At 52.9% G+C, this 16,214-nt stretch overlaps 1 protein-coding gene across 1 annotated transcript; it reads left to right on the forward strand.

Moving 5' to 3' along the window:
• The first annotated feature begins 3,403 nt into the window (after positions 1-3,403).
• On the forward strand, positions 3,404-14,967 carry FAM210B (family with sequence similarity 210 member B). The gene is made up of 3 exons (NM_001113701.1): positions 3,404-3,626; positions 11,275-11,450; positions 12,407-14,967. Exons 1-3 carry the CDS (start codon positions 3,441-3,443, stop codon positions 12,621-12,623), a joined length of 579 nt encoding a protein of 192 aa, NP_001107173.1. The 5' UTR covers positions 3,404-3,440; the 3' UTR covers positions 12,624-14,967.
• The last annotated feature ends 1,247 nt before the right edge of the window (positions 14,968-16,214 follow it).

A 16,214-nucleotide genomic window follows, 5' to 3' on the forward strand; every position in this document is an offset into this window, starting at 1 on the left:
TTCTCTTCCCCTTTTGTGGAAAGGTTTTCTGGGTCAGCAGGAGATTTTGTTTTGAATTCTCCCCCCCCCCACCCCTCCCTGCCTGGCATCTCTCCCTTTAGAACATGAGCTCCGTGGGACCTTGTCTCCCGAGTTCATGGGCGTGTGCCTGGTGCTCAGCAGGTGCTCAAAACCTGTTTGTTGAATGAATAAACAAAGTTGCTGGTCGTTTCATTTGAATTTTATTTTTTACAATGAGCAAGTGTTACCTATTACAATAATTTTTTTAAAAACTATTAAGCTTTTAAAAACTCCACGGTTGGGAGTTCCCTGGTAGTCTAGTGGTTAGGACTCAATGCTTTCATCACTACAGCCTGGGGTCAGTCCCTGGTCTGGGAACACAGATTCCCACATCAAGCCACTGCATGTTGTAGCCAAAAAGGAAAAAAAAAAATTAAAATTAGCATTGACTTAAACATCACATCTTATCCAAAAATCAAGTCAAAGTGGATCATAGACCTAAACTGAAAATATAAAGTTATAAAACTTTATAAAAAAACATAGGAGGAGTTCCCGTCATGGCTCAGTGGTTAAGGAATCCGACTAGGAACCATGAGGCTGTGGGTTCAATCCCCGCCCTTGCTCAGTGGGTTAACGATCTGGCGTTGCCGTGAGCTGTGGTGTAGGTTGCAGACGCGGCTCGGATCCTGCGTTGCTGTGGCCCTGGTGTAGGCCGGTGGCTACAGCTCCGATTAGACCCCTAGCCTGGGAACCTCCATATGCCGCGGGAGCGGCCCAAGAAATGGCAAAAAGACAAATATATATATGACACCATCTTGAGGATTTAGAATTAGCAAAGCATTGTTAAACTTGACATGAAAAGCATAATCCATAATATTAAAAAAAAGAAAAACCTCCACAGCTTCCCACAGAACAGGTAGCCGCTGGCTTGTTTTATGGATATTGATTATATTTCCTTTTAATCCCTATGCTTCTTAGGCATGAGTCAGTAGCCTTTACAAAGTTATTAGTAACTACTTCAGACAGTCTCATTAGCAAGCATTTCAGACATCAGACAAACAAAAATCTTCATACATCATAGTTACAGCTAATCCAGATCCCTCCTAGGTACTGAGAAGTGATCTGTTTCTTTCCTAAATGCAGCCGAGAGGAGATTCTTGGAAAACCATACCAGCACTTCCAACCTCAACAAGCTCAGCCTTGCTCAGTGATGGTTTAATTAGCAGTATGTCTCTCTCTGGAGGGGGGGGGGTCCTCCCTGGACTGGACAGCTCAGGTCTTCCGCCCTGCACCCTCCACTGCAAAGCTTTTATTTGTCTGTAGCCCATACCATTCACACTCAGAGTGAATGAATGAAGAGAGACTGTAAGAGCCACTGTGCTCACTATGACAGCTTTCGAGAAGGCACTCTATGTGCCAGTCCCTGTGCCAAGGACACTTTTTTTTCCATCGCACCTGTAGCATATGGATGTTCCCAGGCCAGGGATCGAATCTGAGCCCATCAGCAACCCACGACGCTGCACTGACAATGCCAGATCCTTAACCTGCTGAGCCACAGGAGAACTCCCCAAGAACACGCTTCAGAGAAATTTCATTTCTCAAGTCCCCGCTCCGTGCCAAGTCCAGTTCCACAAGCACAGAAAGATATTATCTCCTTTACCTTCGCAGCAACTCTTGGAGAGAGGCATTACTACTTCTGCTCCACACAAGGAAAGACACAGAGACTGCAAGAGTTGGAGTCACTTCGACAGAGCTCAGGGTACAGCTGGGTTCTGAGCCAGGCCTGTATTGCACCAAAGCCATGATGCTAATCACCAAATCGGAAAACAACAATCTTTTTTTATTAATGATTTTTAATATCTGGTTTACAGGGTTACGTCAATTTTCTACTATACAGCAAGGTGACACCATTTTAGGGCCACACCACATCATATGGAGGTTTTCAGGCTAAGGGTCCAATCAGAGCTACAACTGCCAACCTATGCCACAGCCACAGCAACATCAGATCCGAGCTGCATCTGCGACCTACACCACAGCTCAGGGCAACACCAGATCCATAACCCACTGAGCGAGGCCAGGGACTGAACCCTCATCCTCATGGATACGAGTCAGGTTTCTGCTGAGCCGCAGTAGGAACTCCCCAAGTCTGTTTCTTTGGGCAGATCCTCAAACTCCAGACTCCCTTGTAGCTAAGAGTGTCCTGTGACTCACTTCTAGCCACTGAGCCATAAGGGGCTTCTCAAGGTGGGGGCAGGGTGGGGGGAGGTGTCCGGAGGTCCTGAATGTGGGCACATAGATTCCCATCTCCTTCCATGGCACCTTCTTGGCAGAAAGTCTAAAATTTCCCTTTGCAGCTAGGTTTCTGTGTATGAATTCATGTCTGCTGTTTGGATGCATTGCAGAATATTTCGAAGTCACAAATGGGACGGAGGCATCCTCCTGCCTTTGGGGTTGTTTGCTGCTGGTAAACAAGTTTGCAGAAATGTGGGGTTTTCTGTAGCAGAATTCCGGTGTCCAGTCACCAGCCCATGGGTGTGGACATTTGGTTGTGGCGGAGGTGGCAACCTGGCCCTGCTTTCCAGTGTCCAGTGACCTGTTTTGTGGAAGCTGGAAGGCAGCTGCCGTGGTACAGTTTCCTGACCCCAGTGTCTCAGCTCCAGAAGTGTGCTCTGGAATTCATTCACCCTGCTGGCTGACCCCTGACACCCACCTTGCTAGTTTCTTTGGGCAGATCCAAAGAAACTGGCTGATGGCAAATGCCTCTGGCTGGCCAGCATCGCTCGCTCTATCCAGAGAGTCTTTTCTGGGGGTCGAGCTTTTCCAATGGTTCTCCAAGCAACAATTCCCTGTGCTACATTTTTTCTTCCTAAAATAGTAAAGATCTAGAAACATGTCCAGTTTCAACCAAAAAATGTTCCAGGGGGTTGGGCATGAGCAGTGTATCAGGGTAAGAGGTCTCAGGAAAGGCTCCACTTCTTTGAGCAGGATGGAGAACAAAGATTATCACGAGGTAGTTAATAGCCAAGTACTGTGGTAGATCGCATTTCCCAAAGATGGTCCCAGCAATACTTCCCGTCCCACAAGCCCTTCCACACGAGACCTTGCCGTTTCCCATCAAGTCAGAGGAATCTAACCTTTTCACTCTTGAATCTGGGCTGGCCTCTGACAGGCTCGCAACCAACAGGATGCGTCAGACCCACCAGGCAGGAAAAGAACAAGGCCTCCAGCCCCGCCCACTTCGCTCGGGCGTCCCGCTCCGGCCCCGCCCTCGCCGCTCAGGCTCCAGGGGGCGGGGTCGATGGGCGGGGCTGAGTGTGGTGCGCGGCTCCGGCCCCGCCCCTGCCCCGCCGCTCCCGGCTCGGGCTCCCGAGGCCCCGCCCACCGCGCTGGCTGCCCCCCCTGCGGTCCGCTGCGCGGGCTGCCGAGCCGGGCTGCGCACCATGTCCGGGCTGCTGGCGCTGCTGGGCCCCGCGGGCAGGGGGTGCGCCCGGGTTCGGCCTCGCGCCACCTGGTTCCTGGGCGCCGCCGCCCCCTGCGCCCCGCCGCCTGTGTTCCTGCCGCTGCTCCGGCCCGGGCCAGACGCTCAGCTGCTGCGCGCAGCCCGCAGGAACTGCCACGGCCGCCAGGTAAGCCTCCCCACCCCCACCCCTATCCCCGGGCGCCTCGATCGCGGGTCCATCTCCTCCAAAGGAGAGTTTTGCAAGCGCAGCTGCCCGAGACCGAGCACCTCCAGAGTCCTCAGGTCCCAAATCTTTACGAGCCAAGGAAGCACTCTCCCAGTTGACAGTGGGGAAAACTGAGGCTCGAGAAGGTATAGCGATCTGCCCAAGGTCACACACAGTCTCCGGCGGATCCCGGGTTCCCAGAGCGTCCGCCAGTACTGTGTTGGTATCTGAGAGGAGTGGAGATGAGGTTGGGCTTGGTATCCAAGTTCTCCCCTGGCCATTAGAGTTGTTCTCTTTTGAAGTCACGTTGGAGCCTCCTCACCGGGCCGAGGAGAAAGGCTTGGCGGGTGCTGCTGTCTTTAACGCCTCCCCGCACTTGCTGCCACGCCTTTTTATCCGACCTCCATGTCACACTGCAGGCCGACTCGTGCAAGAAACGCAGTGTTGTTTGTTTCATTGCGTTTCTCTAGAGTTGCCTTCTAAGGATGGTGGGTGAAAACGGGCTTCCATTCAGAGCAGTCATGCAAACTATCCTTTTTTTAAAAATAGCTGTTACAGTTTTGTTTTGTTTTGAAGTGGGCCTTCTTAAAGGAAAAAGGGGGTCAGCGGTGAAGACTGGAGATCCGGGACTAGCAAGTGGGGACACGCAGCGCCTGGGGCTTTGCACCCTTTGGTCCCTTTCTGTGTGACCTCAACACAGGACCTGAACCTGTTTTTGGTTCTGAACCTGTTTTCCGGCCTTTCAGGGAACTAAAAAGAGCACCTTCCCAACAGTAGTTGTGGGGACAAGTCCATGAACTGATGCAGGCCTGTGCTTGTTTGACCCTTTTCTCCCCTGAGGATGGAGGAGCTCCTTCCCTGCCTTCGACAGGCGGTAGATCTTCTCTGAGCCCAGTTTGGGGGTCCTCACAAGTCTGGCACTCTCCTCACACACCCAGTGGTCTCCCGGTGATTCTTCACGGATCAGCCCAGCTGTGCCTTCCTCCCGGAAGCCCTCTCTGACTACCACTGAAACCTCGGGTGTCTGCACTGGCTCCCACTCAGCACCGTGGGTGTGGGTCTTCTACGTGCTCATCATTTAAAGACTTGCTTGTTTGTTTTATCAGCCTGGCCCTGGCAGGAGTGAGTGTGTGTGTGTGTGTGTGTGTGTGTGTGTGTGTGTGCTGCTCCCATCCATGTATTTATTAAAGTAGAGAAGGTTCTTTACTTTGGAAGGGTCAGGAAGATTTGAGGAATGAGCCAGAAGTCTTGCTCACAAGTTCGATTGTTTAGAATACCACCAATTTTCATTCCTTCAAATAAATAATATTAATAAACACCTTTTTTTTTTTTTTTTGCTTTTTAAGGCCACACCCACGGCATATGGAAGTTCCCAGGCTAGGGGGCCAGTCGGAGCTGTAGCCGCCGGCCTACACCACAGTAACAGCAACTCAGGATCTGAGCCGCGTCTGCGACCTACACCACAGCTCACGGCAACGCTGGATTCCACCCACTGAGTGAGGCCAGGGATCGAACCCACAACCTCATGGTTCCTAGTTGGGCTCATTTCAGCTGCGCCACCGACGGGAACTCCGGTAAACACTATATTGTGTTTACTTTGTACCAGGCACCCTTCTGAGTGCTTTGAAAATGTTAATTCAGATAATCTTCATGATCCCCCTGGGACCTGAGTTACACTGTCATCCCCACTTAAGCCCAGAGCGGTTGAGTCACTTGCTGAGAATCACACAGGGATTCCTTGTCAGAACTGGGAGCCAAATCAGTCTGGTTCCAAGGCTTTTGCTTTTAACAGAGGTGCTGTGTGCCTAACTTATCCGTGAGTGTCTGCTCCGTGCTAGGCCCTGCTCTAGGTGCAGGGGACAGAGCAAGGAAGAAAGGGACAGGGTCCACCCTCAGGCAGTCTACAGTCTAGTGGGAGGGGAGGAACAACACACAGGAAACTGTCAGGGCTGCTGATGTGACCCGGGCTGTGGGGAAGGCCCAGGAGGAAGGAGGCGGGCCGGTGGAGCTGCGGGGTGGGGCTGGGGGTGCTGCCAGGACATCAGGGAAGGAGGTGAGCGAGAACGGAGGGAGAGGAGGACCCTGGGGTCAGAGAGCAAGCCATCTGCGAGGTGATGAAAGCACTTGGTCTCAGCGCAGGCGCCAGGGGAGGGACGAGAAACATTGAAACACTGCCTCACGATACCTCGCAGGTGCCTAATAGCTCATGAAGAAACAGGTGTCTGAAAAGGGTGCTTTGTTGCCAGTCACCCCCTCCTACGTTCCTTTCCTTTAGCCCCTTTAGTCGCCTCCAGGGTTAGGAAGGAAAACGCAGGACCCACAAGGCCAAGGCCGAAAGAGATTTCCTTTCACCCCAGTAACAGGAAGAAGATTGTCCATGTAAGATTCTGACTCTAGAATATTAAAAACTAACCAACCACGCCCCCGGCTGACAGGAAATTGTCCTTTGTGTCTGAATATTTGGTCCCTCCCATGGTCTTGCAAAAGATACTGGCTATTCTGTCACTGGAAGTCTGGCTGCCTTTTTATTTTTCTTTTTTGGCCAATAGGCCTTTTGCCAAAATAGAAGTCGTACAGAAAAGGGCTCTCAAGAGAGACAGCCTGGCCCGGTCCTGGCAAGGGGACAGATGGGACATGATGAAGTGAAGTTGGGCCAAGTGTCCGGGTGGGAAGCAAAGGAGGCTTCTCTCCTGGTGGGCCCCAGGAGTGGTTGGGCTCTTGGAACCGTGGGTGGTCCTATCAGCACCAGCAGTTCTCCCATCGGGCTCTTCCTCTGCAGCCAGAAGGCAGGCGGGGGCCTGTTGAACAGAAGGAGCCTGAGCTCCTGGGGCCATTCTGGCTGGAGACAGGTGCCCACCCCCAGGAAAGGAGACCAGTGACAGTATTTCTTCCCCCCTCCTGGAAGTTCTGGAACAGGCCCTTTAGGAACGGTCAACTCCTGGGGGACATGCAGGGGAGTCGGCTGGTGACTCTGCAGGCGGTACCCCGTCTGATGCTGCCAGCCAGCTCGTGGCTTCACCCCGAACCTTGGTCTTCCACCTGTGAAGGTGGGAGCAACAGAGGTGCCCACCCGCGGAGTGGTGAGGGGTTTTGTGAGATGATACCTTTAAAATGCCAAGCCCAGTGCCTCTCCTGAGGATGCAGGTGGTTTTCCTAAAACCTTTCCAAAAATGTTATGCTTTCCTGCCCATCCAAGTTCAGCCTCTGGGACCTCATAATCCGCCCCTGGATCTCAGTAGCCCCTCCCCCCTTTTAGGCATTTGTCTTCTTAAGTCTGAAAAACCCCACCGAAGTCAAAACTGCAGGCAGCAAGGAAACGCAGGCTGTCCCCACCCCGAGGGCCGTCGCGTTTCAGTCCCAGAGACGGAGCAGCCTTTAAGGAAACCGATTTCATGCCAGGACCAAAGCTTCCAGGTGTTTTGGGGTTTGGGTTGGTTGGTTGGTTTTCAGTCCCAGCTGCAGTAGGGGAGCCAAAGAGATGCTCTTCCCGTTGGAAGGTAATGAAAAGACTTAATAAATCGGAGTTTTGCACCAACTTTTTGGGGAGAGGAGCTGGGCAAATGAGTAGCCGTTGTGTATGATTAAAAATCAAGGATGGGAGCTCCCCGGTGGCACAGCAGGTTAAGGATCCAGCGTTGTCACTGCTGTGGCTCGGTTTGCTGCTGTGGTGTGGGATCTACTCCTATCCTGAGAACTTCCCTATGCCGCAGGCATGGCCCAAAGGGAAAAAAAAAAAAAAAAAAAAAAAACCGTCAGGGATGGTTTGGGGCAGGTTTTAATCCAAGCCTGCAGTCGGTCCCCTGTACTGGGGCGATGGCCCTTCACTGAGCCGAGTTCCGTGGCTGAAGGATGGGGGACAGTAGGATGGTTTGCTTATCTTCCACATACATGTAGCTCTGCTCGTTTATCTTCGTCATTCCGGCGGCTGGTCCAGAGCCAGGCCCTCCGGGTCCTGCAAGAAAGCAGGCTGAGCTGCGGCCGCAGGGGGCACCAGGCCCAGCGGTCACCCAGACAGCAGACATTCTTTGGAGGGCAAAGTGGGCTGTGGCCCCCAGCTTGCACTGCCAGGGAAGTTTTAGAATCTGGACTTGGTATTTCAGCGGCATCGAATTCCACTTTGTAAAAAGGAATAAAGTTTGATCCGGCCACAGTGTGGATGAACCTTGAGAACATGACGTTAAAGGAAAAAAGCTGCCGTTGTCTGCTCGGCTGCGATGACAAGCATACCGAAGGCTGGCTCGTTTAAAGAACTGCTGTTCCTGTCTCGTGGTCCTGCAGGCTGGAAGTGCAAGGTCAGGACACCAGCAGATTCCGTGGCTGGTGAGGGCCTGCTTCCTGGATCATAGCCAGCCGTCTTCTCGCCGTGTCCTCATGGTCCGGGCCGGGGGGGTGGGGGCAAGGGAGTGCTTTGAAGGGGTTTTTTTTTTTTTTTTTTTTTTTTGGCCATACCTGCAGCACGTGGAAATTCCTGGGCCAGGGATCGAACCCAAGCCACTGCAGTGACACTGGATCCTGAACCCACTGAGCCACATGGGAGAGCCCAGACCACACTCTGCTGTCCGCTTGTTTTCCCCCATAGTGAGTCCAGAAGGCCACCCTGCAGGGAGGTTTGACGCAGATCTGGGGGCAGAGCTAGGGGACCTCTGGGCGCGGGGCTAGGGGAATCTCTGGAGGAAACGGCAGAGCAGAGGAAGCAGCAAGTGCCGAGGCCTTGAGCGAGCCTGGCCTCTTCTCTGGCAGAGCAGAGGAAGCAGCAAGTGCCGAGGCCTTGAGCGAGCCTGGCCTCTTCTCCCTTAAGCAGCAAGAAGGCCAGTGTGGCCGGACTAGGGAGGTGGGAGGGAGAAGGGTGGGCTCGGGTGAGACTGGAGGGCTGAGGAGCCGGTGCACAGACTACTTTGGCCTCCAGGAGACCTCTGGCAGGAGCGGTGCTGTAATCCCACCACGGGTTTTACAGGCTGCCTCTGGCTGCTGTGTTGAGGGGTCGAGGGTGGGAGTGGAGGACCAGCTGGGAGGGAGGCCGTCCCAGTAAGCCTGGCGAGAGATGATGGGCTGGCAGAGGGGAGAGAGCGCTGAGTCTGGATGAGGCAGGGTTGGCCGATGGATTGGACGTGGGGGCAGAGGAGTCACGGTGACTCAGAGGTTTTGGCCGGAGTAACCAGGAGGATAGAGTTTGCCAAAATAGGTACAGGCTTGACCTGGAGAGGAGAGTGTGACCTGGACATGTCACAGGTGTCTGGCCGTGGACACCCAGGCCAGGGAAGATGTGCCAGTTCAGTTTGGGGGGTGCATATCTGTGAGTCACCAGCCCAGGGCGGATGTCAGGGGGGCCCAGCTGCAGTCATGCTGGGGTTTGGACCCCTTCTTGCTCACCGTGCCCGCCCTGGGTGAGCCCATGGGTGACTAGAGGGGAAACCCAGCGGCCTCCTCTCAGCCTGCTAAGCTGGTGCCCGGGTGGGACCTCCCGTCTTCCCGCCCACAGCCCAGGCCAGAGTCGTTGGGAGCTCAGGTCCAAGTGTGTCATCACACAGTCACGTTCGGGGCTCCAGGAGGCAGGAGGTGGCCCTGTGGAGGGCAGGGGTGTCTGCTAGTGTCCTGAGGACAGGAGGGCAGGGCTGGGCCACCAGGGCTGCTGGCTCAGGGGACAGCACAGACGAGCCCAAGGGACGAAGGAGGCAGTGCAGACCTGGTGTGCGATGTGGGGACAAGGTTCCAGCGGAGAATGAAAGGATCCGAGGAGGCAGGAGACAGGCTGCACGTAAAACTCTTTGTCGAATCTCGCGTGTGATCGCACCTGGCAGACGCTGTCCCTCACCGTCCGAGTGCTACGATCCAGCAGGACCCCCAGGGCCCTGCTCCCTGGAACCACGTGTTCCAGGCCCTGGCCGACAGCAAACAAGCAGAGAATGCTTACATTGCTTATGTATCTGTTATGTGTATTTGTTATGTTATAAGCAGGACAACTGCTGCAGACGGAACCCTCGGAGAGGGAAGTGGGGAGGTGATAGCGTGGCTGCTGTGGAGGGCAGGCAGCTGTGAGGGGTGGTCCAGGAGGGCCTCCTGGAGGAGGTGACGTTTGCGTCTCCAGCTTAGCAAGTGCTGGTGGGGGCCCCTCCAGTCTGTTGCATGGCAGGTGCCTCTGAGGAGGAGACAAGCCACGTGGGGGGTCTGCTGAGGGCAGGAAGAGCAGGGCCGGGTGAGGTGGGCGCGCTGAGCAGGGGATAACCTGGCCATGGTGGCTGATGAGAAGCATCTGGGGAACTGGCTATCTAATCCCACTGCCCAGGCCTTCCCCTCCGTCTATAAAAGCAGAGGTTGGGTGCCTGGACGTGGACAAACAGACTAGCAGCACCCAGGCCCCCTGGGAGCTCTTAGAAAGGCAGCACTGGGAGGCCTTCCCCCAGACTTGTTTGGTCTGAGCTCCCGCCCTCCCAGCAGGTCCGGGTGGCCCCCCCTGCCTTGTTGAATTTGGAGGCTGCTGCTCTGGGCGCCTGTGTCATTTCATTTTCATTCCGGGCATTGCGCTTGTATGCTCCCCGCTCCAGCCTTTCAAGTGTGGCTCCGCTGCAGCGTGTTCCAGAAGTACAAGGAAGCAGCCGACCCACTGCAGAGTCCGTCCCTGGAGCTGACCAACCCCGATGCTGCCTGCGAGGAGAGCTCTGAGGGAGTCGTCGAGGCTGAAGAAATCCCCTGATGAGAAAGGCACTCTCCATATTGAGGAGTTTGGCCTTTCTATCCAACACTGTTGTGTTCCTCGCACACATTCCAGGCCTTGTGGGTGCTCAGTAACTGCTCACAGACACCCCCACGCAGCACATTCTCTTTCGACTAAGCCCAGCCGCTGTATTTATGGCCCGGGAACCAGCCCTCCTTTATCCATTCAGATCTCGGGGGAAAGCTCAATTCCAGAAGTAAATCTATCCTAGCTCCTGCTCCGTTTTATTTCACACCCACTGGCTTGTCTTGTGGTCTAGCCTGGTTATCACGTTACCACCGACATGGTGGCATCAAACAACACACGTGTGTTATCTTACAGTCCTGCAGGTCAGAAGTCCACACTGGGTCTCACAGGGCTCAAGCCAGTGTGTCAGCAGGGCTGGTTCCTTCTGGTGACTCTGGGGCAAAACCCACTTCCTGTCTTTGCCAGTTTCTGGAGGCTGCCTGCCATCCCTGGCTGGTGGCCCTTCCCTCTGTCTTCAGAGCCAGCGGCACAGAGCCCTGCAAGATCTGCCCCAGCTTCCATCCTCCCCCCTGCTTCTCTGCCCCTCCTGCCTCCCGCTCTCCACTTCTAAGTGATGTACCCTGTGATTACGCTGATGCCACTCGGGAAACCCTGGAGGATCTGCCCATCCTTAATGTAATCACAGCTGCAAAGTCCTTTTGCCGCGTAGGGTAACATATTCACAGGTTCGGGGCATGAGGACCTAGACAACCTTGGGAGCCGTCATTGCTGCCGGTCCCACCTGGTCCCCAGGTGCACACAGTGGCTAAGAGGAGCTCATCTCACCGGCCAGGGATGAGCGGAACACCACGTGCACCTGAAGGCTGGTGGTGACCACCAACTGCCTTGCTCCTGTCCTCCAGTCTCTCCCCTTCTCTGGTTTGTGCACAGGAACCCAGCAGAATCACAGCGGCAGCAGGCGGCGACATCAGCGGTACAGAGGAGAAAAAGCAAAGCAAGTCGCAGCAGCTGAAAAAGATCTTCAAGGAGTATGGCGCCGTGGGCGTGTCCGTGCACGTTGGGATCTCGCTCGTCTCCTTGGGCATGTTTTACATGGTTGTTTCAAGGTAGAATTGGGTGGGGTTTTTTTTTTTTTTTTTTTTGGTCTTTATTTTCTTTGTAGGGCCCCATTCACAGCATATGGAGGTTCCCAGGCTAAGGGTCAAATCGGAGCTATAGTTGTCAGCCTGCACCACAGCCACAGCAACACAGGATCTGAGCCGCGTCTGTGACCTACACCACAACTCACAGCAATGCCAGATCCTTAACCCACTGAGCAAGGCCAGGGATCGAACCTGCAACCTTATGATTACTAGTCAGGTTCATTTCCACTGCGCTACAAGGGGAACTCTTTTTTTTTTTCTTTTTTTTTCTTTTTTGGTCTTTTGTCTTTTTAGGGCCATACCTGCAGCATATGGAGGTTCCCAGGCTAGGGGTCTAATCTGAGCTATAGCTGCCGCCCTACACCACAGCTCACGGCAATGCCAGATCCTTAACCCACTTGAGTGAGGCCAGGAATCAAACCCACAATCTCATGGTTCCCAGTTGGATTCGTTTTTGCTGTGCCACGACAGGAACTCCAAGGTAGCATTTTTGGCAGTAACAAATACTTAGTTTTTTGCCATAATGCTAGAGTCTTTGCAAATAAGAGCTTTTTTCCTAAGACCTTTTTATTCATTGAGCTACTTTAATCACATTTTTTAAAATACCGTGTATCTCGTGGAGTTCCCGTCATGGCTCAGCGTGTTGAGAACCCGACTGGTATCCATAAGAATGCTGTGAGCTGCAGTGTAGGTAGCAGAAACAGCTTGGACCTGTTCTTGCTGTGGCTGTGGTGAAGGCCGGCAGCTGCAGCTCCGATGTGACCCCTAGCCTGGGAACTTCCATGTGCCGCAGGAGTGGCCCTAAAAAGAAAAAATAAAATCATAAAAATACTGTATATCTCATAGCCCAAATTAACTGTTTAACTAAATCCTTGCTGTAGTAAACATTTTTCTTTGTCTGTTTGCCTCTCTCCCTCCAGTGGTCTGGACATATCAGCCATCCTGCTTAAACTCGGATTTAAAGAGTCCCTGGTACAGTCAAAAATGGCAGCGGGCACCAGTACCTTCGTGGTGGCTTACGCCATCCACAAGCTGTTCGCACCCGTGAGAATCAGTATAACTTTAGTTTCCGTGCCCTTCATTGTCAGGTATTTTCGGAAAGTGGGACTTTTTAAACCTCCAGCTGCAAAGCCTTGAACTCTTTGACTGAGGGCCTGAAAACCTATTTCTTTTCACTGACACATTTTGGCTTTGGTTTTAGGATGTAGGTTTTTCTGTGGGCAGGGAGGGGGGTGCTAACTGCTGAGCTCTCGTGGATAGGAGTTACTTTTGCCAGCAAAAATCCAGAGTTTTGAATCACTGTAAATTTCTTTTGCTTTATAAACTGCGACAGTGCTATTCACTGAAGGGCTTGTCTGCATCATCTGTCAACAAAACATCACCCGAAAGTTGTCATCTCAGACAAAACCGTCAGCCAGGAAATGTTCCTTCTGGAAGATCATTGGTGAGGGTCTGTCTGCAGAAGCCTCAGGGGTTAATTTTCACTCAAGTTCTTAAAGGGCAGTGATTCATTAAACTGGTTTTAAAAATGTACAAATTCCCCTTCCTCCAATATTTGTCAGGCTGCCTGCAGCTTAATATGCGATATTCTGCCAAACAGCTGCCAGGGCTACAATTAATGAAGCAGAACTTAAGACTTCACAGTGTGTAGTCAGGATCTAAATTAGCATCAGCACTTTGACATTCATTACACGTGTTTGAGGGGAACGAAAAACACGTATTTCTGGTATGTTTCACCGATCCCAACGCCTTCCAATCTGGACACGATGGGCCTGCCTCAGCTGATGGTCCCACGTGTCATGAAAGTAGGTGGGCATCACCTGTCTCTGTTTAGGTCCAATATGGAGCCTCTGCCCAACAGCAACAGCATCAGGTGGCTCCAGACGCCGGCAATTTGGATCCTGCACCCAAAAAGCTGAGACCGTCTTCGCCGCCTTCCCTGTAGCTTAGACGTCAGATGTTCCACAATTACTGTCACAGTGTTTACATTGTGTTGCTACTTATATTTTTTGAGTTAAAATTATGTATGTACCAAAAAAAAAAAAAAGGTTTTATATCACTCTCTAAACAGGACAGTTAGTCACACATGCTGTAAATAGAGGCCACTGGGAATTAAAAATTCAAGCTGGGGAGGGACTGAGCCAGTTTACCAGGTAAAAGGCATGTGACCAGAGGCCCCTGGTTCTGTTCACACCACGAGGAGACCACCTTCCTCGACGTAGCCCGGAGTTGGCGGCGGGGAAGGGCTGTCCTTGGGACTCCACGCCCGGCACTACTGCCCTCAAGGCCAAGGGAACCACCCACCTCGGGAAACCCAGTGTTCAGGCTCCACCTGCAGCTTGGCTGAGGGGCTGCACTTGTCTTTCTGGCTCCCAGGGTTTATTTTTATATTTTGGTTTGATTAATTACACTTGTGACAAGCAGAAAACGAACTGTAAATGGATCGCCCCGGCTCTACTGAGCTCTGACTGCTGACAGTTCCCTTACTTAGCCCTTACTAATGCACATCAACCAGTTTTTTCAGTTAACTTTTTAAAAAAAATTTATTATGGTTCATTTTCAATTTTTGTTTTTAGGGCTACACCTGCAGCATATGGAAGTTCCCTGGAGAGGGGTCGAATCAGAGCTGTAGCTGCGACCTACACCACAGCCACAGCCACACTGGATCCTTAACCCACTGAGCAAGGCCAGGGATCAAATCCGAGTCCTCATGGATACTAGTTGGGTTCATTACCGCTGAGCCACGGCAGAAACTCGATTAACTTTTATAAGAATCTTTGCAGGACAGATTCTCCACTTGCAAGATCGATACAGTGGATCCGTTTCCCCCCTCCCCCCACAACATCCCCTTTAAAACAATTAGCCCATTGCCCAAAGGCTTCAGGGATTTAAAGCTGGAACTGCCTTTCTGGGGTCCTATTCCAAGGGTGTACACAGCAGAGCAAGGTGGCGACACCTGCCAAGTGAGGGCAGGGCCAGCACTTTCGTGTCCACTGTCTCTGTTAACGGTTGGCTTGGGACTCATCACCCTCTCCCTGCCATTCAGATCCCTAGTAACGCCTATGCAAAACAAAGCCCACAGGGATTCCTACCGGTCCAAGGGCTTAAATCCTAAACTTTGATTCCGTGTTGGAAGTAAGGGGAGTGGACTCAAAGGGTCAGGCAGTAAAACAAATTTTCATACCAAATAGCCACACGGTCTCTTCGAAGCCCCATCTGCACTCCACTCCTGTGGCCAGTGGTCACCAACAACAGAGCAAGCGGAGAGGATGAGGAAACCGAAGGCCCAGGGAACTAGAGCATCTTGTGCGCTCACCAGCAGGATGTCCATGTCGCTAGTATTTGCATTGCTTTTATGGAACCAGGGGAATAAAACTGATCATCTATTTTAAAAACGTAAGCCACTGTTCACCTCTAATTTTCTATCAGACAAAACAAGCAGCATGAATTCTGCAAAACAAATAAACGTCTTTGTAAAGTTTTTGAAGAACTTCCTATTCCTCTTGGGGCAAGCCGTCACTGTCACCGATGGAGTGGCACTGTGTGTGACCCATTTACGAACACTGTACCACTACAGCCAGCTATTTGCTTTGCTTGTGTGGGACGCTGCTTGGGGAAATGACAGCCTAGGTGAGGCTGGCGTGTCATGTCAACTCCAGGTGGGGTGGATGGGACATCAAAGCTGAAGCCTGGGGGACCCAAAAGCTCCTTTGTCCCCAGGGGGCTCCCCGGACACTGCAGTTTTACTCAACATGGAAGTGGATTTTGCCACTTTCTCCTACTCAGGCATTTCTGGTCTCCTAACGCCTCGTGTGCGTTAGGAGGGCTGGCCGTGAAGGCACATGTCTCTGCTAGTTCTCAGCCAGTTCAACTCCTCCGCCTCCGTCTTCATCACTGTCGAGTCACCACCGCTGGGTGATGCAGATTTTGGCAGCTAGAGTATGTAATTTTTCCACAATAGGAGCATATAGAACCTGAGACCAAGAGATCTGCTCTTCACGGCACCTGCTTATTTCTAGGCCCAGAGAGAACAGATGGTAAGAAGCATCACCTGTGCACTCCAGAGAGATGCATCTGTGGACTTGAGTGTCAAGTTGACACACATACCACAACTCCAGTGTGTGGCCCGTGGGAGCCAAGGGGGGAAGGGTGCCCCTGCCAGCTGCACTGAAGGGGCGGCGGGCGTCCACTTTTATAAGCCACATGAGCTCAGGTTGATCCCAGACCCCAGTAGGCTAGGGAGAAGGGATTCGGCTAAGCAGGCACCCCTTCACCTGAGGTTGAAGACAAAGGCCATGGTTGGAAAATCAATTTACAAAGAACCGGCTCCCCCCACGTGGAACTCTCTGCCTGCTGCCAGCATGGTCAGAGCTGAGGTGGGCGGTGTGGACGTGCCGGTCAGCTCTCTCCTCTGTCCGGCCTTACCACCCACACAGTGCACCCCTGAAGCCCCACTCAGCCCCCATGCCAGGATGAGGACATGCCTAGGAGTCAAGCCAGGCCGTGGCTGTGCCCTCCACTCAGGTCCACTGCCTAGAACAGGGGCTGAAGCCCAGTCGCCTCCACTCCCAACCTCTGGTGCACCTGCCACCATCCAGCCGCGGCCAGGGCTCCTGCCGGCCCCTCCCTCGGGCTGCAGGGACCTCTTGCCACACCTGCCTCCAACCTGTAAATCCTCCCATCCTTCAAGCTGAGCTCGGAAGCTGCTTCCTCCGGACACTGCTCCCA

This window comes from Sus scrofa, chromosome 17, assembly GCF_054392235.1.
Source record: "Sus scrofa isolate SSC_HxYL_T2T_F1_AM1 chromosome 17, Sscrofa_HxYL_maternal_Yorkshire_Landrace_v2.0, whole genome shotgun sequence".
Lineage (NCBI taxonomy): Eukaryota > Metazoa > Chordata > Mammalia > Artiodactyla > Suidae > Sus > Sus scrofa.